The following is a 27918-nucleotide window of genomic DNA, read 5'->3' on the forward strand; positions in this document are numbered from 1 at the left end:
AGGTTTCCTTTTAAGGAATGTGCATAACACAGAAATGCCTGTGAACTGCAGTGTTGATGCAGAAAAGACATCATTGTGTCGTAGAGGCATTTCGTCTGTTAACCTGATCCAACTTTCTGGGGTTCTTTTCTGCTCCCTTTGCTTTGCCTTGTAATTCCTTTTGTTGGAAAGCTCACTGGCTCTGTTTCTTTTTGCATCTGCTCAATACAAGCTGAATAAAGTGTTTATTGATATGGTAGATCCAAATGTTCCTACCAGATCTTACCAGGGAGTCGATGCAGTGTTACAGCTCTGTGGTTGATGTTGGAGACACATGGGAAGATTGTCCTAGTGGGAATCTGTTTCACTCTCTTCAGGTCAGTGTCTAGTGGACAGGAGCTGCTCCAGTTATAGGAAGACTGGGCTTGAGGCTGAGAGCAAAGCTCCCCAGAGCTGCATGGAGCTGCAGTGTTTCATGGATATGTTCCAGTTTCCATGCACCTTTTCTCAGACAGCTCTGTGTGGTGAGGGGTGGAGAGAGAGACAGGAAAGGTTTGTTTGGGATATTGGTGATGTGGATGTTGACTGGCTAGGAAATCCCAAATCTTGGCTTTTCCATATACTGGTTCCCTGGGCAGCAGGGACTGACAGATGCTTAGGAAAGCATTTCATGAGGACTTTTGAAAGATATGTTTCTTTTAGTGCCAATTGCATTTTTTGCATCAATGTTCACTGCTGAATGTGCTTGAGAGTGTCATAGGCTGAGCTGCTACTTGTGCATATGAACCTGAGAAAAATGGGAGGGTTAATGTAGGAGGCTTAGGACCACAAAGGGGGCAGTAACTGATCACTAATGTTTGATTTTGCAAAGTATTCTGGTGGAATTCAAATAAAAAATGCCGAGAGGGCTTTATAAATCCTCTGTTAAGTGAGCTCCACTCCTAAAGGAGTGGGGTGGTCACATGGATTCCCAGAGTGCTGATGGGGCAACCCAGCAGCAAGTTTTAATCAGAGAAACTGGCAAAGCTGCTGCTAAGATGCAGAATTAGTAAATGCACTGCTGAATGTGATGTGCTGGAGGAGGGCCAGCACAGCTTTCTCCATATCAGGACCTGTGAATCTTGCAGAGGTTGCTGTGACAGAGGCATGAGGCCTGTGAACAGGGGTGGTCTGGCCAAGAGGAGCCCATGTGGGCTTCCAGAAAGCTTTGATGGGGTAAGAGAAACAGCTTCTGGTACAGAAACCAGGGGTGGAAGGCATGGTGTCCTCATGGCTAAACTGTTTAAGTGTATCAAGTAATAGGGTGGTGTTCAGGGTTTACCTGCATGTTTACTGGTGAGTACCACTGGGGATCTGTGACGGGAGCAGTGCTGTGATGGGAGCAGTTGCATTGGAAGCAAAATGAAAGTGGATAAAGCTTGTTTTGCAAATTAGAGTGGGCATGGTCTGATTGCACAAATTTTCAGAAGGATCTCATGATGCTGAATGATTCTGAGGCAGATTGCAGCTGAAATGTGAGATTGGTGAAGTCAAAATAATGCATGTGCAGGATTAAAAAGCTATCAAGTTTGGACTTCATATTACCAATTAACATTCAGGAAAGAGATCTTTGGATAATTAAAGAGAACAATGCAGAAAGTGTGATTACGCCACCACTTGGGTGCAGCCAGATGTTGAATATTTTTTCTAGTTCTGACAATTGTACATCAAAAAAATCCATAATTGAGCTACAGATTGATAAAGGTAGAACAGATTCAGGATTAGCAGAAGTCTAAGTAGTCTAAGGTGCTTCCACTTGGGGTTGTAGTGATTTAAGGGTTCTATCCACAGATTCCTAAAATCACAGGAGGTGTAGAGAGGCAAGTGATTACTTGCTGTTACTTACAATATGATACAGCAATTGAATTATCAGGCAGGATTTTAAAAACAGACAGAAGGAAGTACTTTACATTGCCCATAATTAAATTGTGGAGCTTATTACATAGCCTTCTGTGGAGACCAAGACTATAAATGGATTCAGGGAAGGACCGACACATTCCTAGAGTAAAAAGCCATTACAGGCTATTAAGTGCAAAGGTCTGGAAGCAGCCTCCAGCTCAGGAAGTCCTTAAACTACTGATTACTGGAAACTGTGACTGGAGTATATCAGGGGAAGGATCACCCAATTTGTGCCAGTGCTTCTCTAAACACCTGCTACTGGCCACTGTCAGGAGTGGGTTGGTGAACCAGACAGATTATTTAATTTGGCTGAAATTGGCTCCTTTCATAACAAATGCAAAAAATCTGGGAATCGATGTTGAAGTGAAATAATCACTGCCCAGTGGTCAGCTCCTTTCATAACAAATGCAAAAAATCTGGGAATCGATGTTGAAGTGAAATAATCACTGCCCAGTGGTCAGCTAAAACTGAGAAAAATACGTGCCCAGAAGGCAAGCTGGGAACAATAGGATTTAAGGGTCCTGGTGCAGTCAGCAGAGTTGCATGGGGAAAACTTAAATAATGCCAGAGATTGGCCAGTACATTTTCTTTACAACATTCATAAGCAGCAAATTGCAGGAGTGAAAGCCACCTCCAAATAAACTCAGACACATATAATATGTGCATACACTATGCAGGTGCTGTCTGGCCTTGTACAGGGCTTTTAGAGCTATAATTGGCAAAGCTGAAGGCTGGCAGGTGTACAGTTTACCCACATTGAATGTTCAAAGAAATTCAGGGCTATTGTAACTTAAACATGATACAAATTATGGTCCCTTTCTCTGTAAATATCTAGGTTAACTTTGAGAAGAGACTCCTAAAAACATCTTTCCTGGCAGATGTCCTAGTCATAGGATCTGTGGGAGCCAGTCTCTCTGCATTTTTACATTCTTTCAACTTTGCAGCTGAGAGACTACCCCAATGGTAATGCTCATATACAAAGGAGAATGATGACCCCAGCAATTCCAACACCAGTGACAACTAATTGACAGTCAAAACTGTTAACCACATGCAACAGTAACTTACTCTTTCTATTCCAAATAGATTTTTTTCCTAGCACTTAAATAAGTTGCATATTATTGAATAATTGTTGTGCTCTTTGAAGGTTCAGGTAAAATTGTTCAGTCTAAAGAACTCATTGGAGAATATCTATATGCCTTCAGTGGAGGAAAATGCTCAATAAAGCCAAAGGCTGGGATATAAGCTCAAATCTCCCCTGATCAAATATGTATCCTTTGATCTAATAAGTAGGTTGAGTCTCGCCTGACTTTCCAGCAAAATGCAAATGTAATGCTTTTAAAAAATAAAAAACGTCAGTGTTCTGAATGCCTGATTGCTTTTGGTTTTCAAGACAGCTGACTGCTCTGTTAAAGAATTTTCTTAATGATATCAACTATGGAATTAGTATCAGATATTTTTGTTAGTTGTGTATTCAAGGACATAAGCGTTTATACGTACCCATGCCTGTTCTCAATGATGGTGTGTTAGCTAAGTCAATAATAAGATCTACTACAAATAACTGATTCATGGATGTGAAAAAGTCGTTATCCAAATACAGATCATTATTTATGATGAAATATTTCCTAGCTGTTGGTTACTACATCAACAACTTTGCTGGTTGTGCCCATTTTAACAAAGTTGTGCTCTTCATAGTCTGAAGAATGGAATATATGATGAAACCACAGATTCACTTTTTCTGTCTGTCTCTTGTCAGGGAACAGTGATTACTTCTATGGGAAAGGCTGGCTGTCAAGCCTGTGTTTTCATTCATGCACTCAGCACAGTGGAGATGAAATTTCTGGGAAAGATAACTAAAAGCCAATCATGTTTCCTTGCTGTTGGAAAAGTGCCAGGTGGTGTAATTTGTCAGAGTAATATGAGATATGATCACCTGGATACTCAGCATCTGCTTTGCTATCAGATTCATGCTACCTTCCCTTTCCCCCCTTTTTCCTGTCTCTTGTCTGTCTACATTTATTAGAAGGCCATGTGTTTGCTCTTTAGCTTGGCCTCCTTTTTAAATGGGAAAGGCTTCTGCAGTGCATACGGTGTGTTTTGACACTTTGTCTCTCTTTGCTCTGAGAGAAAATTCTGATAAGAAACTGTGAAAAGTAGACATTTTTTAGCTTGTCCCTGGGCCTAAGGGTCTCTTCTAGCTGGCTCATGCAAATTTGCAGTCTCTGAGATAACTTTAAGGCTTTTATGTTAAAAAAAATTCAGGAAAAAAAAAAGGTGTTATAGTCATGCCTGTGTTTTGTGTATGGGTACTTTCCAGGCAAGCCCTAAATCCATCCTGGCATGCAGAGGAAGGGCAGGCTGTTGGCACAAAACTGTGCCAGGTCTCCCCCAAAAAGGCTCATCAGCCTCAGGTTCCTCTTAAAGAAATGTGGGCCAAGTTTCAGGTTCTCCTGTGGGTGGCTTGCACATCTCTAATTCTGACTTGAAATAGTATCTGAGGCTTGGTGCTGAGATGTCTGCAAGCACTCATTACACATTTTTACCTTCATCTGTTGAGAGGACAGGCCTAAGTAGGTTTGCTTTGCCCCTGTCAGTGATGCAGAGTGGGAAAAGTGATACTGCCCTGTTTCCACCCGAATAAACGAACATGTTATGAACCACAAATAGACACAAGAATGTACTCCTGTGTTTAGGAAGCCTGAATAACTACATTGATACTGAAAACAGCATGGAAAAAAACCTGCCAAATATTGGGAAGTTTTCTTCAAAAATATATTTAAAAACATTGCTTTAGTTTCTTGTAACTTATTTCTGTAAGGACTTAATCCAGTTACTGAAATGTGTAGCTTATGTTGTGCTTATATATTTGGCACAAAATCTTTCTTGCTAAATTGTTCCCTCCTGATACATTGCCAGATGGTAAAAGTATTTTTCTTGGGCTTCTTCCCCTTTTTTTATCAAATCCAAAATATTTTGGGAAAAAAACCCTTAATGTCAAAGTCTTGCCCACATTAAGTAGAAAGATGGTATTGGATGATCAGAGACTGATGTTAATGTTCTGAGTTGTTCATGCTGCCCACAAAAGAGGGGGTTTAAGAGATTCTGCTTCCGTTCCCTCGATTTTTCCAGACATGTACTGTGAGCAGCGAGGCTTCCAAGCTCCTTTATTGCAGATATATATTGCACTGTATATTTTCAGGACAATGAAAAGATTTATTTAGCATATGGCTGACCTGGATTGTCTCCACTGGCTCAATTGACCTTTATTGCCTTGGGACAGTGGTAAGATTAGGAGATGCTATAAATAGCTGCAGCTCTGTGGGAGCGGTATCACAAAAATGCACTTTGCACAAACAGCCTGTCATTTTACTTTGTGGGGGATGTGTGTATTTGGCTTACAAAGGGAGATAGCTCTCTGAGATGATTTTTGTCGTCTTCTGAATCGCTGCAGCTGAAGCTGTGTGATGATTTTGGCCACTGCCATCAGGTTCTAATACATACAATGCAATAGTGTTGGGAAGCTATAGGAAATAGACTGTCCAGGTGCAGCTGAGCTTTGTATTGGCAGCATACTGTGCTTCCACCTGAGAGCTCTGTCAGGACTGGGTGTCTGTATGGAGACAGGCAGGGGGGATGTCCCCTCAGCACTGTGGAGACAGCTTCAGGAGTGTTTCTGACCACCACCTATGACTTCTGAGGAAGGTCACATTTATGCCTCAAGAGCTGTAAAACTTACTTTGGACCAGAAAGATAGAACTGAAATAGAAATTTAAGTGGAAAGAAGCTGTAATTCCTTGAGGCATTCTGATATGATCAAAGAAGGTTGCAGTTTATGACTTCCCTTCCTGGTGGTGTCCCCACGTCTTGTTTTATGTAGTTGTATGCTGAATGGACTATTTTTTCCAGTCTATAAGCTGAATAAAAGCAACAAGAGTTTGATTCTCTGTGTAAACTAATATTTTGTCTCTCCTATGAATGGTATTTGGAATTAGGCATAAATTGATTTGACAGATCTAGTTGGTGTGTAAGGGATAGGTGAAATGCATGAGGACTCCACTAACACTGGCAAACATAACCACAGACAGTCCACTGGATTTGATATTTTAGCTTAGTGCCAGCTGAGTAACTGATCTTCATTAAACAGTAATTTCCAGTGATCAGGTTGCTTTATTCTTTTTCTAAACTGCTTTAACAGGAGATGGCATTCAAGCATTATTTCACTGAAGCTGAAACGAAATGTGTTGCTGCCTCTTCTGATTTCTGGAGAAGCCTGGGGAGGATGTTGTGTTATTATGTTGGAGAGATACATTTATTATATACTTCATATATACAGTCAATTTATTTTTTTTTTCTTTTCAATTTGCAGGAAAGCAATCTCCAGGTCAGGCCTCCAGCACCTGGCTCCTGTGCATTCCCTCAACATTCCAGTCACCAATGGACCTGTGAAGGAACCAAGAGCGGCCTTAGAGTGGACTGTAGGTGTTTGGTTTTTTGGCAGTCAGTTTGAGCAGTATCTCTAGTTGTTTTTCTCTCCATCCTTAAATCAACATAAGATATCCTGTTGCTATCAGAATTAGTGCTAGTCATTAAGTATATGCTTTTATTATGAGCTGAAGCATGAGGCAGAGACATAAAAACTTGTGAGGTCTTGAGCAAAAAAGGACAAATTTTCCAGCTTGGAAGCTGGTTATATTTTCCCACCTCTTTCTTGACAAAGGTTGATTTAATTTTAGCACAGCAGGGTTTTGTGCCTCTGTTTGATGGGCCAAAATTTAAGGCTAAAGACACATGTCAAGTGGTCTGCATCTGCAGAGCAGGTAGTTGAAATCTTTGGTCACAGCTTTGTAGGTATGATTAGGTTTCTTCTGGGCCCAAGCTAGTGTGTGGACTTGGAGAACATGTTTCCACCCCTTGTCTTGTTCTTTTATGTTTCTGGGCTGAACCACTCTAGAGCTGGCTAAAAGTTAAAGCAGATTGTTAAGGGCATTGTCCAAATCTCTTTTAAACACTGGCATGGGGCATCTCTCTAGGAAGACTGTTCCAGGGTTTGGACTTCCTCTCTGTGTTTACTAGTGGCAAGTCTGTACCTCCCGTGAACCATCCCCACACACTTTCCATGTGGTTATGCACTGCTAACAGCTAGAAAGATGAGAATAAGCCAGCAGGTCACACAAATGTCTCAATTAAAGCAAAGCACACAGAAGATTTCACACTTGGCTATTGGTAAAGAGGTTGATACATTGCATTATCAAGGCACCAGCCACCCAAGCAGCTTTTAACTGAAGATAACTTCTGCTTTGATGAATATGGCTTATGTTTATCTTTGTTCTCTATATCAAAACAGAATTGATTTTTAGATTGCCTGCTCTTCCAGGTGTTGCACTCAGAGTTTAAGGGGATGAAATTTTGCAGGCTGTGTTGCAGGAAGCTGGATTAGATTCACTATGAGGGTCTGCAGTTTGAAAGCTTGCATAGAATCCTCTTGGAAGTGCTTTGGAGAATACCTTGTTCCTTCATTCCAGAAATCCCAGGTGCTGATTCAGCAAGGTAGTAAAAATTCCTATTTTAAATCATCACTGCTGTTCAGTAGAAATCTGAAGGACCAGTCACATAAGTGAAGGGTTAAGCACATCAGCTAAATTAAACACCTTTGAAAACTGTACTTAGAAAAAACAACAGCAACAATGCCTGCCAAAAAAACCCAACAAACCTTGAACCCCAAGTCCAGCAACCACAGCTTTCCCTTTCTCAGCCAGTTGTCTGCTACTCCTTTATCAGGGTGATCCATGATCTCATGATGGTTACTCCTCTTACCTCATGTGATCCCTGTACATAAATACAGCAGGAGTTGCTATAAGTTGGTAAACATTGATTAAATATTTTGGGTTTTAATTGTGGATGTTTTTTTTGTAGTTTACTTCCATGGTTATGGTTTAGATTTTTGGTCAGTTCAATTTCTTAGCTGTTTGTAGCCTCTCGGACTGGTGTTGCTGCTTTACTTCACACTTTGATTGGAGAAGGGAGGCAACTCTGTGTCATGTGGGGAGAGGGACATGATAGTGAGTGGAAGACATCTGTGGTTGGGAGGAGACCAAACTGACCAGCTGTAGTAACTGGTAAAAGGGAGAAAGGTATTTCTCAAATCTGAGGTATGATGGAAGTAAGGTTTGGACATGTGGTGAGGTTAAAGTGGACCAAAGGTTTTTAATATGTAGCAAATTTCAACAAAGAAAAACCCTTAAGTTTTAAATTAAATCAGAAGTATATTGGGTAGAGAGAAAAGCTATGTCAATTGATTTGTCAGAGCCAGACAAGAAATTTTTGTATTTAATCACTGGAAGGCAGCATTGATCAGTGTGTGTTGCATCCTCATATACATCATCCTTCTCTTCAGTATTTCTGAGGATGATTCTCCAAGGACACATGATGGGAGATCTTTCCAAAGTCTAAGTGACATGAGCATAAATTGTCTCTTGACTTAAAAGGGAGGAAATATTTTCTACCAGAGTCTTCACAGTAATAATTGGAAAGAATTCCCTGGCCATTGCCTCCATTTTTGAGAATTTCTTTCAGGCGATTTGCCATTATCAGATAGACCTGTGAACAGGACACTGAGTTAAAGAGTGGGATTCCATTCTCTGCCTCTGTCACTTACCTCTTGAGTGAGCTCAGAGGATTTGTTTTTCCTCTCAGTACATCAGCCTCTCTAGCTGTAAAACAGAGGTGATGATTCTCATGTCCCCTAAGACTTTTTGCACAAAACTCCCCAGTATTCTTTACTATTGTTTTTGCTACTGTCTCTCTTCCCTGAGGTTTCTTTTCCCTAAAATACTTACCAAATGTCCAGTTTCATCACATTTGTTACACTTAATTCAAGTTAACTTGTAGCTTTGCTGCATAATTTAAGGTTCTCTTTTCACACCAGGGCCACACAGAATAGTGTGTGGAGTAGGTGTTATAATAACCAGAGGGGAGTGCTGGGGATGCCTTAGCAGAAAGGAATTGACCTAAATGGCTGCCCCTGTGATCTGTTTATGCCTATCCCTTTCTCCCACACACCTTCATTTCAGACATCACTCCCAAGTGTTAAATAATAAAGCAGGTAATTCTAGCCCAGATTCTCAAGTGAGTACACACTGAGCCACCCAATACACTGCCTGTGTACCTTTGAGGATCCAGGTCTTTGTGTATTTTTCTGTTGCCATTTTCTAGCAAGGATTATAACCATAAGCTTGTACACAAAGTCCTCCTGTAATTTTATTTTAACTACTGCCTTCTAGCTCTTGCTTTCTTTGGTGCCTACAAAACTATTGACAGCCACTCGAGTAGTACAGTGTTGAACATTCCCAAATCTCTTTTATTTCATAGTGCATTTTTTATGTTAATGCTCATTTCTTTTCTTCTCCCATGACAACGAAACTTAGAATCTTTCCCCCACTTCTTAAGAGGCATTTGAAGGTATTAAATATCTATTATTGGACGTCAATAAAAAAACTTGACTGATCTATGCTTTGTGCTCTGTGAATGCACAATTGGAGTCCTCTGGGTACAAGTTGAATGTTTTTAGAGGAGAAATATTACAATTTATAGCATAAATTATGTGTATACAGGACAAAGACAGAAATCTTTTAGGTCTTAACAAGAACAGGAAACTGTGTGTTGTAGCAGATATTAAAAAATGACATTTGGTAATATGTGGAAGCAGGCTTAGGTCAGGAGGATTGTACAAGGCACTACCTGATTCCACATGGATGGAGTAGGAAAGCCAGATCTCATCTAGCGTAGAATCTTAGAGGAACAGGAAGGGTAACAGAAATGGTTTCTGTAGGCAAATTAGCAGTTATAGGAAGAGCAAGAACAGCAGCAGTGGGCTGCCACTGAATAGAGCAGAGAACATGGTGACAAAGGACATGGAAAACCTGAATTGCTCAATCTTTTTTTTTTTTTAACCTCCATTTTTTCTGGTAAGAGCTGCTTTCAGCAGCCCCACGTCACTGATACCAGGGTCTGAAAGAAAGCAAGGCTACTTTTGTGGAGGGTGATTGGGTTGGGGAATACTTAGACTGAACATACAGAAGTCCATGGGACCTGATGAGTTGCATCTAAAGGTGCTGAGGGAGCTCGCTGATATCACTGCTAGGACAGTCTGGTGTCTTTGAATGATCATGATGGTCAGAGGATGTTCCTGAGGACTGCAATGAAACAAATGTCCATTCTGCCTTCAAGAAGGATTAGGAGTATCCAGGGAATGTCAGGCTAATCAGTCTCACTCTGATTTCTGTGAAGGTTATGGAGCAAATCCTTCTGGAAGTAATTTCCAAAAATATTAAGAACTGACTGAGAGTATTCGGTATTGATTTATGGAGGAGAGATCGTGCCTGACCAGCCCAACAGATTAAATGACTGGCTTGGTAGATGAGGAGAGACCATTGTGTTGATTTTTGCAAGTTTTTGACACCATCTTCCATAACGTCCTTGTAGATAAAGTGATTGGGGTATGGGCTAGACAAAGAGACATGAAGTGACCTACATCAGTGAGGTATTTAAAATTAGTAAATGTGACTTTTAAAGGAGTTTGTTGCATTGTATTCTGTGTCTTTTTGGCACTAGTCGTAGTTCTGTCCGCTTACTTTCATGGACAGTATGTTTTTGGAAGTGCCTAATGATGTACTAAAGCGTGGATAATACATATTAACATATGTGTTAATACAGTAGCACATGTTTTTTATGTATGATGAAACATTTCCCTCATTCTTGATAATTTTATTTATTTTCCCCATGAATGGTTTGGCTTCTGTATCATAACTTCCTGAAATCTTTACTAACTTTTACACTGAAGAATGGACTTCTCTTCCATTAGAGGGTCCTCAAGGCTACGTTTTGTAATTGGGAATTAAGCATTCAGTTGAAAAGAGATGTTTATATTTACATGCTCTCTTGACAAAAGGAAAATCCTGGGGTATTCCTTTAGTCACATAAAAAGATGAAGAGGTGATAGGAATTCAAGTTGGAATTATGTAGTGATGAGTGGAAGTCCCATGCATATTTAGAAATTGCTGAATTTTTGAGTGCAGTTTACACTTGAAGTGCTGTGTTCTAGATCAGTAGTTCTACTTTGCTGCTTCTTTTTCATGGAGGTTTGAGATCAGATATTCTTTCCAGAGAGCTCTAAAGAGAAAAGAAAGCTGTCATTTTTCAGAATAGTGGCCATAGCTTTGCATTTTTCCAGTGGTGTAGAGGATGCAATGATTTTGCAGAAGGTGCCCATCTAGAAGACATGTATTTTTTCTTGTTGCTGCAGTGCCACTGTTATCAGCCAAAGTAGTGGTTCATGAGGACATAGAGAATCATCATCTCTGTTGATAGCATCTAAACATTGCTGCTCCATAAAGACAAATGTTGTCATTCTGTTTCTGCATACAGGTGATCTCTCAGCTGGGGCTTAGGGGGATCTCAAAAGGCAGTTGATGCAGAAATGTTGGAAAGCATGGTGCGGGAAATCTTCTTTCCCCCGTATCCTTATGCTGTTTTATTTTGTTCTATGTCCATATATTACACTTGCAATAATTAAAGAATAGCTGACCTCTACATGAAAAATATTTCTTAGCACAAATTAAAATGTGCTAAGACAGAGTTAAAATTGAGAATATATATCCACAGGAAAATATTTGAGGCACTGCTCCTGTTTGCAACACAAGTATTGCAAACTCTCAAATTTCAGAGTTAAGGATGAGACATAATCCAAACATGACAGAAAGATATTTGGGAAAGAGACATCCAAACAAATTTGTTTCTGCTCAATAGTCGTTTCATAAAGAAAAGGGCCAAAATTAATAATTTTTGCTTACAAATATATTTAAGTTAAATTGACGACCACTGATTGTACACCAATCACAAGTATCACCCAATTGCGTATTTGCAAGACAGTTCTTCTCTCTTGCTGGAGTATTAACAAAGGGAAAATTTTCTTACTGATTTATTTTAGAGGTTTTTCTTAAATAATTTTTTGTGGAATGTCAGTCATAGCGGGAATGGAGGAGAGTTCCATTCCTCTGGTTACAACTGGAGTTACAGCTCTTTTGAACTAGAAGATTGACCTGACTGGTTTATTTGTTTGGCTGAATAACTACAGCTGCTTGACATGGCAAATTAAAACAGCCAGGTTTATCTTCATTTCTTTTGAAACCATGCTGACTGCAGTCTGAAGAACAGTGAGGCATGGAGATAGTGGTGGGTGTTAGTAAAATGGTAACTCTTGCTCTGTCATTTACTGTGCTGGAGTACTTGAAGAAATCTAGTTCAATCAGTGAAATGTGCACAGCAAGTCATGAACACATGCATGGAATTACATGGTTCCCAAACTCCTGGTCCTTGAATTCTTATTTCTCTTCCACTTCAGGGGGGATTATGTGTGGGATTTGTTTTGTATGCAAGGAATGTTTGCTATACTAAAATTATTTTTGTGTGCTATTAAGGTGGTAATGGATCGGGAGCAATCAAACAGGAGGTCTCCATCTGGGAGATGGAGAGATATTGAGATGGTTGTCCCCTGTGAGGCAGGCTGCCAGGAAAGCGCTGCTGCCTCCGTTCACTGAGCAGGGGCTCTTTTTCTTCCCAGGACACTGAGTTCACACTCTTGTGAAGGCTGGGAAGCTGGAGAGGAGAGAGAGTTCAGTTTTCTTTATTACGCCACAGTCATTGCTGTTTTATCCACAATCATGGACAGTAGCCATTTTCCACATAGCAAGTCAGAGCAAAACGTGTCAGCCTAAAAGTGTGATTTGACAGGTCAGCTGAGGTGCCATCAAAAGCATCAGTCCCACTGAAGCCATCTTTAACCCACCCTCTTTGTGTCAGAGCCAACAGTTATGTGGCCACAGGGTGAGTAATTTTGTCTAGCTGATTTGGTAGATAAGATATCTAGTTTTTTCCATTAGCAGAACTGATTTTATGTGTAGCTTTACAGCCACAGATTCAATATGAGGAAAATGGCAAGAGCATGAGACTGGTGTCTGTGTCTTCAGGGACAGAAAGAGAGCAGCTGCTTCTTTAAAAGCCATTAAATCCTAAAGCCAACATAAAGACATCAAGTACAAAATAAACCAAACTGGGAAACTTTTTATGGAGGAAAAAAACCCTGTGTCAAAATATACAAGTGATGACAGAACCTTTACTGTGGTTTAGCTTCGTGTTAAACAGGATATCATCCTTGAGGACATAGGAGCTTATTCCAAGGACCTCCATCAGCTTCTATGTTGGTAGGTGGGGATGAATGCCCTTTTGTCCAGCATGTTGTGGAATATTGCCTGTAAATTTTGGAGTAGAAAATATTGTTTTGTTGAAGTCAAAATTCTTCATAGAAAGGTATTGATTTCTGTCAAAATTTTCTGTCTGAAGTGAATAAAAAAATTGTCTTACAAAAAGTCACAGCACTTCCTTTGACTATATTGTGGTTATCATAAGTGGCAAGAGACTGTCTCATCATACAAATTACACAGTCTTGTAAAATTTAAAACAGTAAAGTTCAAATAATTCCCTTTGATCTTATTGAGAAAAATTAACTGAGAAGGAAAGATTTTTGAGAGAGGCATTTAATCTTGGGAAGTCTCTGATTTGCTCTGATTCAGGATGAAAGATTTTACAAAAGGCCCTTTGCTGGAATTGAAATTGTGAGTTTTCACACACAGTGTTGTGAAATTTTCTGTGGCTGCAGGTGTCTGGAGGTGTGCCACTCATAGCCGATCAGGTTATTTACATTTTTATTACCTAGTTGTGTTAGAACTCTATAATAACATGAACTGTGAAGGTCACCCTTGTAGACTACTAACTAATTTTATTTGCATGGTGACGTAAAGTTAGACAAGTAAATCTCTGATACAATCTGGAACAATAGAGAACAAACAGTGCAAATCAGGTTATGGAAATAGGCCACTTTATCTTTAGAAATCCTGATGGCAAGTTTTGTGGACCTGTTCCAAATGAAGGGGTGGTTAATCTATTTTTTAATATATTTTTTATTCCTTGTTAAAAATTCTGTCCCCAAAGCTATGTGCTTTCTTATTTAGCTTTCAAAGTTGGTCTTTCCTAAGAATCTTTTATATCCTATGAGATTTACCTCTGGGTTATAATGTTGAGTAGACAACGTTTTGTCAGCAGAGAATCAGCTCAGGTCAAGCACTGTTTGGTGAGTTTGTATCCTGCTGCTGAAGAGAAAATAGCTGCAATATAAGGACACACATGAGGGCAGAGTTTACAAGCTGAATAATGTACCCCTTAAGAAAGGCTTGAAAAATTTCTTAAGCTAGTGCAAGTTCTTAGAAATTGTTTTGCATTATAAAAGCTTTGAAAATCCTCACCTAAACTATTGTGCTCTGGGAATTAGAACATTTCTGATGAAGTTAAAGACCTGCTGACAGGTAGACCTTTCACCAAAAAACAGCCAGTGTTGGTCTTGTCCTCTAGTTTTATTGGAAGTGAACACCATGGTTGTGGTGGGCACCATGTGCACTCTTGCCTGGGTCCTGGCTGTTGTGGATACACTCCAGAAGGAAAAGGATTTTGCTACTCCTGCTTTTCTTCATTACCTAAGAAATCAGCATAGCAAGAGAAGCTATCTCATTTTATCACTTTGAAAGTGACAGTGGTATTTTAAATAAATTATTTTCTCCAAGATGGCTATTTCGGAGCATCCTGCTGTCGGACGCCATCTGTTTGGTGAACATCATCATTTTTGACTTCTACAGTGTGGGAAGCAAATGTCAGACTGTCAAAGCATTTTCTATCATGCTCTAATTCTGGCTGAACGGAATTCCTATTTATTCACTTTGCTTAAGTGGTGTACAGTAGACTTCTAGGCTTTTTAGTCCCATCAGGATTACATGCATGTGAAACCCATAGTCCATCTACAATCAAGTTTCTTTAGAACAATCTTGCATAGATTCAAGGTACAAATTTGATCAAATGAGGCTGTCAAGACAAAGTTAGACGTTAGCCTATGTTGTTAGGTGTTGATCACTCCTAATTGTCAGCATGCCAGGTAGATTCTTTTTTTTTTAGAGCATTCTCAGATGAATGTGTTGTTCTTTCGTGTATAAAGTTCAAGTCTAGTCTCTCTTGGTAGTGTAATGCTTTTTTGTGGTATTCACAGAGTGTTGAGCCAGCTGTTTCAAGGAGAGCATTTTCCCTAGTCTAGTTTGTCCTACCATCCTAAAGCTATAGTCAGCATGTTGTTTTTTACTCCTGTGCCCTGTTCTCAAATTTTTTGGTTTCTCTCATTGAAAGTTCATTAGTTGTGTTTTTATTTCATATCTCTGGATTTTCTATTTCTTTAAAATTCTGTATACATCACATGCTTATGAAATCTGAATTCGCAGTTAAACTACGCAGCATGTGGGAAGAACATCAGCAAAGTTTAACTGAAGTGTATTCAGATTGGTGATGCATCATTGTATTCCAGCATCTTTTAAGCTGGGATGGTCAGCCAGGGTAATACTGTTATATGCTATGGCTTTGTGTTGTAGAAAACCAAAACAATATGTGGTGGTGTGGTAGTTGGTTTTTGTTTGGCTTTTTTTTAAAGTTTATTTAAGTTTTCTAAATTTGTTTAATATCAGATTTTTTCCCTATATGCTCACATGGCTGATTTTCACAAAACAGATTAATAACTATTTATTTTTCCCAGGAGAATGCTGTGAATGGAGAGCATCTGTGGCTAGAGACAAATGTTTCTGGGGACCTCTGCTACCTGGGGGAGGAGAGCTGCCAAGTCAAATTCTCAGTGAGTTATTTTCGGATTTCTTTTTCTGAGGTAACAAGCCTGGCTTCACACTGATGCAGTGCTCAGTTGCTTGAGAGCTTGAATTGCTTGAGAGCTTGAATTGTTTGCCTGTGTTCCAAAAGGAGAGCAAAAAGGGCAAAAGGCTTCTGGTAAACTTTATTGCTTCAGGAAAAAAAGCCCAAACCAATTTTGATTGACCCAGATTATTTACACAGTGAGAATGTATGTAATGAACAGCTTTACTAACATGGTAAGGGAAAAAAGGGTTGAACACTGAGATGTTTCAGAAATATTAAAAGACACCAGTCTATTTTACATGAAAATATATGCAAATATATCACTTGTTGCAGCCTCTGAGAGGAGGGTCTGATCAAATTTCTGTGATTTTAATCACTGCAAGGGTTTGAACTGAATTTTCCAAACTCTTGAATGCACTCACCAGCAATGAGTGCACTCTTATTTGAGTGTTTACCTTCTCCTGTTTGGGAATATTCAAGGTTAGCTATTCTCCTATTGAAGCTTTTCTGCTGTCTATGGAAACCTTTCATTGGACTGATCTCAGATCCATGAGTATTTGTTCTTTGACTGTTGCACTTTGAGGCTATTTCAGGAGCTCTTTTTGCCTTCTGTTTCCGTTAAATTATTTCATCAAAAGAAAAGAAAATACCCAAACCCTTCTCAATTTGGCACTTAGGAAGCTTGGGAAGAGAATGGGAATCCTGTGTTCATGTCCTTGATACGAAACAATGCTCTAAGGGAGTATCCTAGCCCTTGGACTGAAAAGGTTAAAGAGAGTTCCTCTTCTCTGGGATGTTTGTAATTACCATCTATGACTCTTCATAATACTGCCTTTCTGCTTTTTCTACCACCCTCCCTAGTGTCCTCCCACCTGCAGAGCTTCTAATTAAAATCAAAGCATTTTGATTCAATAATCACCCCCAGTTTTCAGGGCAATTTGATCCAAAAGACCTTCCATAGCACACATTTGTGCTTTCCATAGCACAAATTTGATATCTGTCTCCTAAAACTTCTCAAGAAAATTGGGTGCATTATGGAATACAGCATTAAGGCCAAGCTTGAGTAGTTGATCCCTCTGTCAGAGTACTAAAGCACAGTCCCAACAGCTGCTGATTGTGTGGCAATACTCAAGGGAAGTGTCACTGTGTGATTGCTGTGCGCTTACGCTGGTACTGAGACACTGAGTTCTGGCAAAAGCTGGACACAGGATTTCTTTGGCTGAGTGGACTTTTAGTCTCACCCAGTGTGATTGTTTTTATGTTCTTGGTAGATTTTTGCCTTTCTAAAAATGAGCAAATTCTTCCTCATGATTTAGCACATTGAAAGTAACATGGAAATTTAATAATATATTGTATATGGTTTTTACAGGGATATAAAAAAAACTTGGCAAACACAGAGATAAAAATCATGAACTTACCAAGTCATGAAACATGTGGAAGCTTAGCCTGTTATACAATGCCATGATTCTTCAGGTGAAACATTAGAACAACACATACATGTGAACACGTACAGTTAGGGTTTATCTAGATAATTATGAGAATTAATAAAATTATTATAATCATTCCATAATGTGAGCTGAAGCTCTGTTCCCTGTTTTTTTAGTGAGCTTATTTAAAATATGCTGAAAATTATATAGAAATAATTTATTAGAGTTTTAAATGGACATGAATAAATTGAATGTAAAAAATCTGAAGCAAAGAAATCTCAACTTACTGTGTATTTATAAATCTTCTGTCCCTCAAGCACAAGTCTTTAAGTTAAATTTCTATGAAAATGAATTCCATCTGGTTAATTAAATGGAGTTTATGAAAGTAGAGTAAGTAAATACATTCTCTCTTCTGGATGTATTCTCTTGCCTTTGATATGCCTTGGCCCAGGGGATTCAATGGAAATTATTTCAAAAGCCCTATTGAAATTAATAAAACTAACCATCATAATTGAGAATTTTGTCCCTGTTGTAGCATTTCATAAGCATTTAACAACATTCTATGAGAATTTGATCATTCTCTGCTAAAATAACCCAAGTATTTTTCTGCAAGGCAATGGTCAGGCCCATCAAATTAAATATTTTATGATAAGCATGAAATGACCTCTTGCAAACTGGTGTGAGTTTGCTGTATGTGCAATTTTTCTCCTCTTTGCTCATCATCTTCTTAGGCTGCTCACTTTTAGAGTGATGCTCTGCACTGTTACCCTGATCCCCTATCTATAGGGAGGCATTCACTTCTAGTTCACAAGCTGGAGTGCTGTGGCGGCTGCTTTTTTTTTTTTTTCCACAAAAGTTCAGATTTTAACCAGAAGTGCTTCAGATCTTATTTATTTATTTAATTGTATTTATTTACTTTTTTTTTTAATACATAACTGAGAGCATCAAAGGGGGCGGGCGGGGGGGGAAGTGTGTTGCATAGGGAGAGAAACATCTCCTGTTTTTTAGCGGACTTTGTTTTCCCCCTGGGCATAGCTCAGCTCATGCACACACTGTCCCTTTCCTGTTGCAGAAGTCTGCCCTGCGGAGGAAGTGTGCTGCCTGCAAGATCGTGGTCCACAATGCCTGCATGGAGCAGTTAGAGAAGGTGAGACACTGCCATCTTCTGGAGCCTGATGTAGCCAACATGCTTTTAATTTTCGTGAGGTTTCAGCCTGGAAAACACTGTGCCAAATTATGTTTTCACAGCTATTTTAACAACGTACTTGTGAACAAAACTTGGCTTAAAATTCCACCTTTTTTAAAAAAGTATATTTCTTCAAACCCTGTGAACCATAAAATCCCCCCAAACCAAACAAAGAAAAGACTAGAAAATGCTTAAATGCTTTCACAATTTTAATGTTTAAAAAATAAATTGCCTCTGCTTCTAAATTAAAAATTGAATCTTGAAAATGGAGTATCCTGTAATGTACAAAATTGGCCTTTTATGATTCACCAGCATAATTCATTGTATGATAGCTATACTTATTATGAGCAGTGCAGCATAAGATGCTAGTATGAACTTTCCCCCCTGTATTTACTAGACTATACTGTTTTCTCTCCAAATATTCAGAATTCAGGTTTTTATCTGTAAAATGGAAAACATCAAACCTTTCCTTTATACTACCATTATTTCTGTGAGCATCTGCTCTGCTTCTTATTTCCTTCAAGGATCCTTGATCACACTCAAGCACCTACAGAATATCTATCACTGACTTCAGACTTTCCCTCAGAGATTTGTCTTCATTATGCCTAACTGGAAATGTGCTAGAGAAATCTCCTCCCCACCCTTTTCATTCCTGGTGGGATATGTGCAAAGAAATATGTGCGGGAATTTCCCCATTGCTTTCATTAGAGCTTCATTTTCACTCTTCAATGTTTAGCAATGTTGTTCTTCATAAAAGAAGCTGATGCATAACAAATTTACAGCAGCAACACTATAAGGAAAGGGCTTTTTCCTTTCCAAGTATTTGGACTCATGTTGACAAATCCCACAGTGATTGCCATAATACCAAGTTGGAGAGGTACCATTTCCACCTCCGATGCTTTTATCCACAGTGAAATTAACATTAGCACATGCTTTCAGCACAAAATGTTACCAGTGAATTTTTCATGACTCCCTTCATCACCAGCAGTGGCGACTTTCCATAGCCCAGTGAGTTGGTGGCATTGCCAGCCAGAGAAAATGAGCACTTAGATAAAACCCAGCTTCTCTGTGCTGTTTGGAGACCATTAAATCCCCGCTCTTGGCAGAAGGCTGTTGCAAAGTCTATAAAGTTTAAAACTAGTACACAAGTCTTCTGCTTGACCCTCTCTGCCAAGGTGCAAATTTTAAGGAAAATAAATATAAGCTGGGTCTTTCCAACCTGCCATGACTGAGCAGTGAAACAACAAATTGCAATTCCAGGTGAATAGCAATGGAGGAAGACTAGTATTACAATGCCTTTCATTTCTTTATATGTACTAGGTATTTTGCTTACTTTTTTTTGTGTGTTCCTTTTAAAAAAATATTTTTTTTCTCCTAGAACTATGATTTTCAAGGCAACCATTAAATGAGGGAAGAATTTATTTATATGGGGAGGGTTGTATTTAAATTTGGAGCAACTTGGTCATTCTACGTTTGTAACAATAGCATAGCTGTGCATTTTCTTCAAATGTTTAATTCTTTGAAGGATATTCAACTCAAACTTGGATTTGTTTAATTTAGTGCATCCTTACTTCACATATCCTTTAGAGTTTGTGCAGGCCTTTCTCTTCTTCAGTGCCTTTTTTAGTGTCTACATCCTCTATTCTTATTTCTATTGTTTTTATTTTCTCAAAACTTTTTACTCATAGGACTACCTTCTTGTTTATTAAATACTTATTTTCTCTTCACCTTCCTCGAAATGTTTTCCATTCATGAGAACTCCTGTTGTCCTCTTTGGAGTGGCAACACAACTGCATGAGGCACTACAATGCTCCCTAAATGATCTGTCACTGGGGAAATGGATGCAAACATCCTTGTCTAAGGAAAAGGTAGAAATTGATGAGAATTTTCATGGTATTTTTACGTAAGTGGAAACTTTTCTACAGATTTTGTTTATGAAGACATAAGTGTAGGATGTGCAAAAAGGTCTTACAGAGCGAAATTTCCAGCATTTACTGACTTTTGAGACCTAAGCTGAAGTCTGCACTTGTTTGCAAATGATTTTCAGAAAAACAAAACAGATACAGCTGTTTCCTTCTAGAAGGAGGAGGCAGTTGAAATATTTGAACTGAGTAGGCGGCAATAGCATCAATGAAGATGGGGGTTGTATGGAGGTCCAGCAAGGAGAATTAATATGGCATATAAAAAGAGATTTTTCTGACATCCAGGTAACTATCTTTTTTCACACAGTGAAGCTAATATTTTAATAGATAATAAATACTTTGGAACTCTAACCTAGATCAAGATATTGGAATAAATTTTCTTTCAGCTCACTTTAAGTTCTAACAGTTTTATTTCAATGCCAGATTAATTTTCGCTGCAAACCAACTTTCCGAGAAGGAGGATCCAGATCTCCAAGAGAAGTAAGTAATGGACAAATTTATTTTCATTTGACATGTGTGCTGGTCCCCCTGGTGTGCAGCTGCAGAAGTGCTTTGAGACTGAGAGGAGTCTTCGACAGAGAATTGGTTCCCAGTGGAGTATGTTCCCCTCTCCAGAATAAATGTAAAATGAATTCTAGCTGAAGGACTCTTATTACTTATGCTGACAGAAACCATTTCACCTTTCTGTTGTCTTTTGCCCATTCAGTCATTCTTTTTCCTTTTTTTTTTTTTTTTTCTGGTAGCATTTTTTTTCTTCCTTGCCTTTGAGCTAGTATTTTTACTTTTTTAAAAACTGTTTTCCACTCTTTTCACTTCTTCTCTCTTAATATTTTTTTCCCCTCTAGAAGTATCTCAAACATAAAATCAAATATTTAAAAACTTGAATACTGAGGAAGTAGTACCGGCCTTATTTCAATGAAATAAAGAAAACACCATCTTGTGTGTTTTCCTCCTACGGTTTTGGTGGTTTTTGAGGTTTCCTGCAGTGCCTGCTGCTCATTTTTCTCTAGGAATTACTCAGTTGGCTGAAGGGACTTTTTCTTTGGTGTCTGTTAACTAATTTCACATAGATGGTACCACAGAGTGCAAGGTGCCCATGCTTCCTGTAACACATCTTTTTTGTCCTTGCTTGCAGAACTTTGTGCGGCATCACTGGGTGCACCGGCGGAGGCAGGAGGGCAAATGTAAGCAGTGTGGAAAGGTGAGATTTCCTGCACAGCACAACACAACACAGGACACTTAGGAGTTCAGGGTAGCCAGGAGGTCCTTCTAGTCACTGCATTTTTTTTCTATTACAAACACTTGGCCTCTTTTAATAGCTAATGACAAGCCTGTGATGTCGAGCATTGCAGTTCTGATTCCCACGTGGGAAGTGAAAGGCAGCTGCATCTGCAGGAATGAGTACATCATTTGTCCTGGGAGGTTGTGGTGTACTGGCTTCTGAAAGTGAGGAGGAGGAGGAAAGCTGTGACTCCTTGAACCTTTTTAATTGATAAGCTAACCCTGTACTAATATGATGTTCTTGCAGTGCTGTCCTCTGTGCCAAAATTGTGATGGCCTATTTTTTAGGCTCCTGGAAAAGAAAGGCTGTTGCTTTCTTTCTGCCTCAGCAGCCTCTAAGATCTGTGAGACTGCTTTGTGTTTCCTGTGCCTAATAGATTGTAAAAGTTTATTTCTAAAAAACTATAAAAACGGAGAAGAAGTAGTTTAACTACTGAAGATATTTCTTCTGAAATATTATGGACCCCTGAAATATATTGGGAGATATTTAAAAATTAAATTAACAAGGATTTAGTTTCCTTTCTTCAGCAATATATTATACTTGTGCCTCCCTCTTTACAAATAGTAAGAAAGTCCATGTCTCATCTCCATGGCACAGTGCTTCAGTCAGAGGAAAATGAGATTTGTATCTGGTTACTCATGCAGACTGTCAGCTACCAGCTGCAATAGGACATGCAATAAAAATGTGATGCCCTTTCATAGCAAGTAGCATGGGAATGGTGCAGCAAGGCGATTTGCACACAGCAATCTTAGGGTATGACTTTGCCATCCTTCTCTGCCTTCTTGGCCTGAATCCCCTACAGGCATTTGGAGTTGATTTTGCAATGAGAGTACTCACCAGGTATCATATCAGAACTTGTGCTGGGTACGTACCCATGGGCAGCCTTGGTTGATACAGGTCTTCAAATCCAACCATCAAACAGACAACATAGAAAACGTCAAGGAAAATCTCAGTTTTGCCCTTAAATAAGAAATATTCAGTTAAGAGTAACATAAGTATGTTGTAGTAGAGTTGTTTTTTGCTGGGAAACAAATAATTAGAGAAAATTAGAACAAAAATAATCAGTTATATTTATTGGCCAAGCAGTCTCCTATTACAGTAAAATGCATGTGCTCTACTATACCATTCCAAAAACCTTCAAGTTAGAGCTACCTTTATTATTCTCTTGTCTTGTAAGAAAAGGGAAACTATCATTGAAACAGAATGACAGTAAATTTAAAGACATAAAAAAGTATTATTAATGGAATACTTAAGGATTCTGGCAGATCTTGCTGTGTTATAGTCCTATCTCATGCCTGGAATGGGATGATTAAATATTTTAGTGATTATTAACTACAGTTCAAATAAAGAAAGTTTTCAGGATATACCTATCTCATACTTCAAATCATAAGCAAGTGGATAGGAATTAATGCACTCCCTATCCTTAGCATAGCCTTGTGGCTTTATATTCAATTTTTGTGGCTTTATATTCAATTTTTCAGGAAGTGTCAGCCATGGCTGACACTTCCTGAAAAATTGACTACACAGGGGTCTGTCAGTGTTCAACCTTAGATCAGAAGTGCATTTTGAAAGAAATTTTCCTTGTTATCATCACTTGCAATGGTTCACACGGGGGACACTCTTGTAACAAATGGACTGAATTCCTTTCAGATTAAACTTAATTGGAAGTTGACTCTGTAGTTACTGGTGGGAATTCAGTCCACAGGAACCAGACCTACAGTTAATTCAGAGTAAAATTATCTGAAAATTCTTGTGTGTAATCTCTTGAGTACTAACAGAGCCTATGCTACCCTGTTACACATTACTTGCTAGTGCAAATACAACTTATAGAAACTCATCTAGGCTTTAAATTTTTATTCTTCTCAAGAGTGATTTCACTGATTTATTGCTGAAGTACTATATAGAGAAATTTGTACCAGGAAGGGGGCCTGGAATGTGCAGTGTAACCAAGAAAGCTATTTCTGGTTTTGTCTCATGAATTTCCAGAAATTGTACCTTTATAGTTAACAATCTATGGTAATCTTTCCTGTGGTTTTACCTTGTTGAACCTTGAGTTCATGTAAAGTTGTAGCATTTACAACATCCTTTAGCAAGAAATTCCTGAATTTAACCATATGGTATGAGAAGAACTACATTTGCATGTTCCAAACCTGTCACACATTAGGTCTTTTCCTTAATGCTTCATAGCTGTTGTGTTTGAAGGGATGGTAATTCAGAGTTCCCAACCCATGGCATCCCACCATTCATGATGTTTAAGAGTCCTTTTTTTTTCTCTTGAAACATGGAAAAAAAAAAAAGACAGTTTCATAGTTGTTAGCTATTTGTTAGCTGAGATCATCAGAGAAATCAGGATAATTTTTTTTCTATAATATGACGTAAAAATCTCAGACCGTGTGGTCCAGAATTCATTTCATAACTATGTGCAGTAATAGAATCTTAAGGATAAATGAAAAGGAATCTTTTTCTAATGTGCTTCCAGTTAGCAGTGGTTGAGGGGTTTTCTGAGACTGAGAACATATTTTGGACCGTAATGCTAAACAAACAATATTTCTTTAACCTTCTGTGGTGTCCAGAGTGGGGTGTCTTCCACACAGATGCAGTGTGTGTCTACAGAATCTCCGTCACTGTGTCCCTTTAAAGGCCTGTGGATTGATGCAGGACTGAATGTGAAGTTAAGATTGAAATTTCTAGTGCTTGAAAGGTCATTCTAGTTCTTTGTTATTTTAGCAGAGGTCACCATCCAAGTGCTTCTGTTGCAGCCTGTATTCGAGTTGTAACCATACCTGTCTCTCCTGCAGTTATGCTGCATTAGGGTATCTCTAAGAGCACTAAAAAGAGAAAATCTTTAGCAGGAAAGTACTTGCAATAAAAATAAAATTATTAGTACCCCTGGTGTGAAAATGCTCTTTAATAATCAATGACTTCTGTGAATATAAATAGAACATATCAGAACTGGCAATCCCTATGCGCTGTCTTTGGTGCACAGGTGTCTATGTTAATTTGTACTTTAATCTAAACTATTCAGACAAGTTGAATTACCAACACAAGCTGGCGTTGTGGCCATTCAGGCACACTTTTCCTACAAGTACATTTTTTCTGGTATGTATAACTATTTATTTCTACTGGAGCAGCTCACAACATGGGGTTTCATGTGTTGTGGAGGGATTGGTTGCTGGAGAATCAGTGCTAATCATATACTGTTAGCCTGATGGTCTCAGAAAGGTGAAATTAATTTTCAATCTCAAAATTTCTAATTTGGTGCAGAAGACCTCCTTGCATAATTGAAGACGTCTGAAATTCATCTGAAATGCTTCTTCTCATTCAGAGAAGGCAGAAAATATGATTTCTAGTGAAATATGGAGGGTTCCTATGTTTCAGTCCAATAGTCTCTGCCAAATCTCCGTGTGACTTACAAAGCACGGTTTATTTTATCAGTTTTATCAGTTACTTTATTTGTGAAGCTAGCTTTCAAATAAATGCCATCTTATCTGAAACTTCTGTCCTTAGGAAGAATTAGCTCACATTTGTAAAGCAATTTGAGGAAGGAAGGTGGTGGTTTATTGCTGCTTATCATGAATATGTTTTTATTTCTGTATAATTTTCTCTAATGACTCCCTAAAAGATAAATGGCTTACTAAATAAATGAAAAATGATCCATACAGAACCAGACTAGCTTCTCAGTCCATATGTTTAAAATGTACAGCTGATGGGCTGTGGAATTAATGTACTGAATTTAGACTTTTATTTTAGGAGATTTTAGGAGCGAAAGGTTTTCCCATTGATGTTACGAAGCAGAAAAAAAACAGAAAACCAGAACGCTTTGTGGCCGTGAGGGACTGAAATAATTATTTTTTATTTTAATGCACTTTGGAACAAGGAGGAGTGAGATTTGTTAGAAACATTGTAAAGCACTAGAGTAAGTAAATGAGGAAAGAGTGTTTTGTCCAGTGTCAGACCTCTGTTCCAGCACTTGTATCACAGTTACTGCTCTTATGCTCACACTGAATGGCAGGCAAGATGTGACCACCAGAAGTATCTGGCCAGCTTGTCTTTGTTAAGCCACTTCACTACACTCCATTGCTAAACCTGAATATGCCAAATCACAATCATTATGGAAAACCTACTCTTTGAATTTCTCTGAATGTAAACCCTGAGGCATTAGGGGAAGGATTGAAACAAAACTGCAAAAATCTAGTCAGAGGTGACACAAGCCTTTTCAGGAGTTGGTCTTGGTGATGAGGTTCATGTGGCAAACTGGTTTGAGTGCGTGCTGGAGACACCTGTATATGAAGCTGCAAGATGTACTTCTGCATTCTGGGCAGACAGATAGAGCCTCCTCCTGTTCTGACTATCAACAGAATTGTTCTCAGCCACCATGTATAGACAGATTGTAGCTCAACACCTCACTTCAGAAGACCAAGGCATCTCTGCATGTTTTTTTTGGTTGTTTATTTAATTCTTCTTCTTGGTGCACTTTGCCGGGGTCGGCTGTCACTTGTCTCTGCCCCAGCACGGGAAAAGGTGGTTCTGGGCAGGCCCCGCTTTCGAAGAAGGAGTTTGGACTCTTGCTTTTCGGTCTTCAGTTGAGTTTATTGTTCCTTATCTACAAAGTTTTTCTGTCTGTCCAGCTGAGGTCTGATCAGCAAGACAGCCTAGGGCACTCTCTCCCGCCCACGGGGCGGTTGTCTCTTGTATAGTAAAAACTACATATAAGATATTTACCTTCAATTTCCAATACTTTTCGCCCTTGTTGGCAAGTGCACTTTCACTATGAACCAATCCACACATGCCAACATCATCCTGAACATGGATGCCAAGGAGAAGAAAGAAGAAGGACAGGGCACGCCCAAATCCCTCCATCTTGGGACTCCTGACCCCCATGTACAGAATTTCAAACCCCCCTGTACAGTGCTCCAAAATTTTTCCCTTCACCCTGTGATTCCTACTTAAACTTTTGTGGCCCGTAATTCTTCATATAAGGTTGGCAATTTGCTCCATGAATTAAGGTCGAATTTCCAGGTGTCTTTTGTTGTTGTTGAGGTGGTCATGACACAAAGCAGGGACCACAAGCAGTTTCAGATGGCAACAGTTTATTTTCGAACATGGCTGACCTTTTATACACTTTTTAATTGTTTATGCTTCTTCTACCATAACTATTGGATACAATAAATCAACATAACACCATTGGTGAAAAGTTACAGTGACTTAACTAACTTTCTAAATATACTTCATGCAGTTGTGAAGTTCTTATCTTTCTTTAGTCCCTCAATTCTCTTGGTCTCCTTGGTTACAGCCTTGGAGAGAGGTCCTTATCAGTTTCTTCTTTCTTCTCAGCTTTTTCTTGCTCCTTTAGCTAACAGGCCCGCTGTTAGCCCCTTCCACAGTCTTTGGCTTCCTGCCAGGGTCTCCGACCCCTTGCCAGGGCTTTGAGACATCCAGGGCATCCAGAGAGATGCTCTGGGTTCCAACAGCACTTGACCTTTAAATTTCACTGAGCACTAATAGGCTCATTTGTCCTGTAGGGTAAGAAGGACTTTAATAACAGAAGCAGTGAGGCAATGACCTGTTAGATGTTACTAAATCAGCTTATAACTTTTTTTTTGCATTGGGCCTTGGGCATTTTCCAGCATGTAGGAGATTTAGGTATTACTCAGCTTGTTGAAAAGAAAACTGGCTCACAGATTCATCACTTGGTAGAGAGACTGAATTAGAAAATTCTGGTTGGTGATGGGCTACTTACAGAGGTAGAGAGAGGATTGATAGAAGGCCATGAAAAAGGGATCCAACCAAGTGCAAATCTGAAATCTAAGCAGTAAAGACAACTGACAAACTGTTCACTGAAACTGTAGACTTTCCATATCTCCAGCCATCAACCCAAAATTTTTTTATCTCTGTCTAAATTAACCTTTAACTCAGCTCAAAATTACAGACTGTATCTTATTGTTTGTTGCCTGTGTTGCATGCAGAAGGATATATATGACCCAATTGTCTTCCAGCCTTAGAATTTACAGTAAAGTCATATTGCATTCTCTAGAAAGAAGCTCCTCTCTAGGAGAATAAAATTGCATTTTCTGGTTGGACTGGGCTTTTCTTGCCTTAAAAATACAAAGAAATAATTTATTTTAATTGTGAGATCTGAATCAAGCCATATTGGGTTTTTTTGGAACTTACTGGAAAGATTTTAATCTGAGTGAGTTCAATAAAATTATAAACTTAATCACTTCATTTCCCTGTCATAGCATTCCCAGAGAGACATTGTAGTTTATTTTGCTCTGTCATAAAAAAAGGTAATTCTGCTCTGTAGTAAAAAAGGAAAATTCAAATTCTTGTTTATATTTAGAACAAACAAGGCTGCAATGACAGAACACTTTGTTCAACAGATAATCTGAAACT

At 38.9% G+C, this 27918-nt stretch overlaps 1 protein-coding gene across 8 annotated transcripts in view; it reads left to right on the forward strand.

Moving 5' to 3' along the window:
• Nucleotides 1-27918, forward strand: part of DGKI (diacylglycerol kinase iota) — a 201466-nt gene that overhangs the window by 69799 nt on the left and 103749 nt on the right. For 7 of the 8 annotated variants that reach the window (XM_064420908.1, XM_064420900.1, XM_064420902.1 and 4 more), the window contains exons 2-6: nucleotides 6281-6389; nucleotides 15596-15691; nucleotides 18208-18282; nucleotides 20667-20723; nucleotides 21379-21444. In XM_064420908.1, coding sequence (XP_064276978.1) covers nucleotides 6281-6389; nucleotides 15596-15691; nucleotides 18208-18282; nucleotides 20667-20723; nucleotides 21379-21444 — 403 coding nt within the window. The remainder of the gene's footprint in view (nucleotides 1-6280; nucleotides 6390-15595; nucleotides 15692-18207; nucleotides 18283-20666; nucleotides 20724-21378; nucleotides 21445-27918) is intronic. The other variant, XM_064420906.1, reaches the window with a different exon arrangement.

Source organism: Passer domesticus, chromosome 5, assembly GCF_036417665.1.
Source record: "Passer domesticus isolate bPasDom1 chromosome 5, bPasDom1.hap1, whole genome shotgun sequence".
In the NCBI taxonomy this organism is placed as follows: Eukaryota; Metazoa; Chordata; class Aves; order Passeriformes; family Passeridae; genus Passer; species Passer domesticus.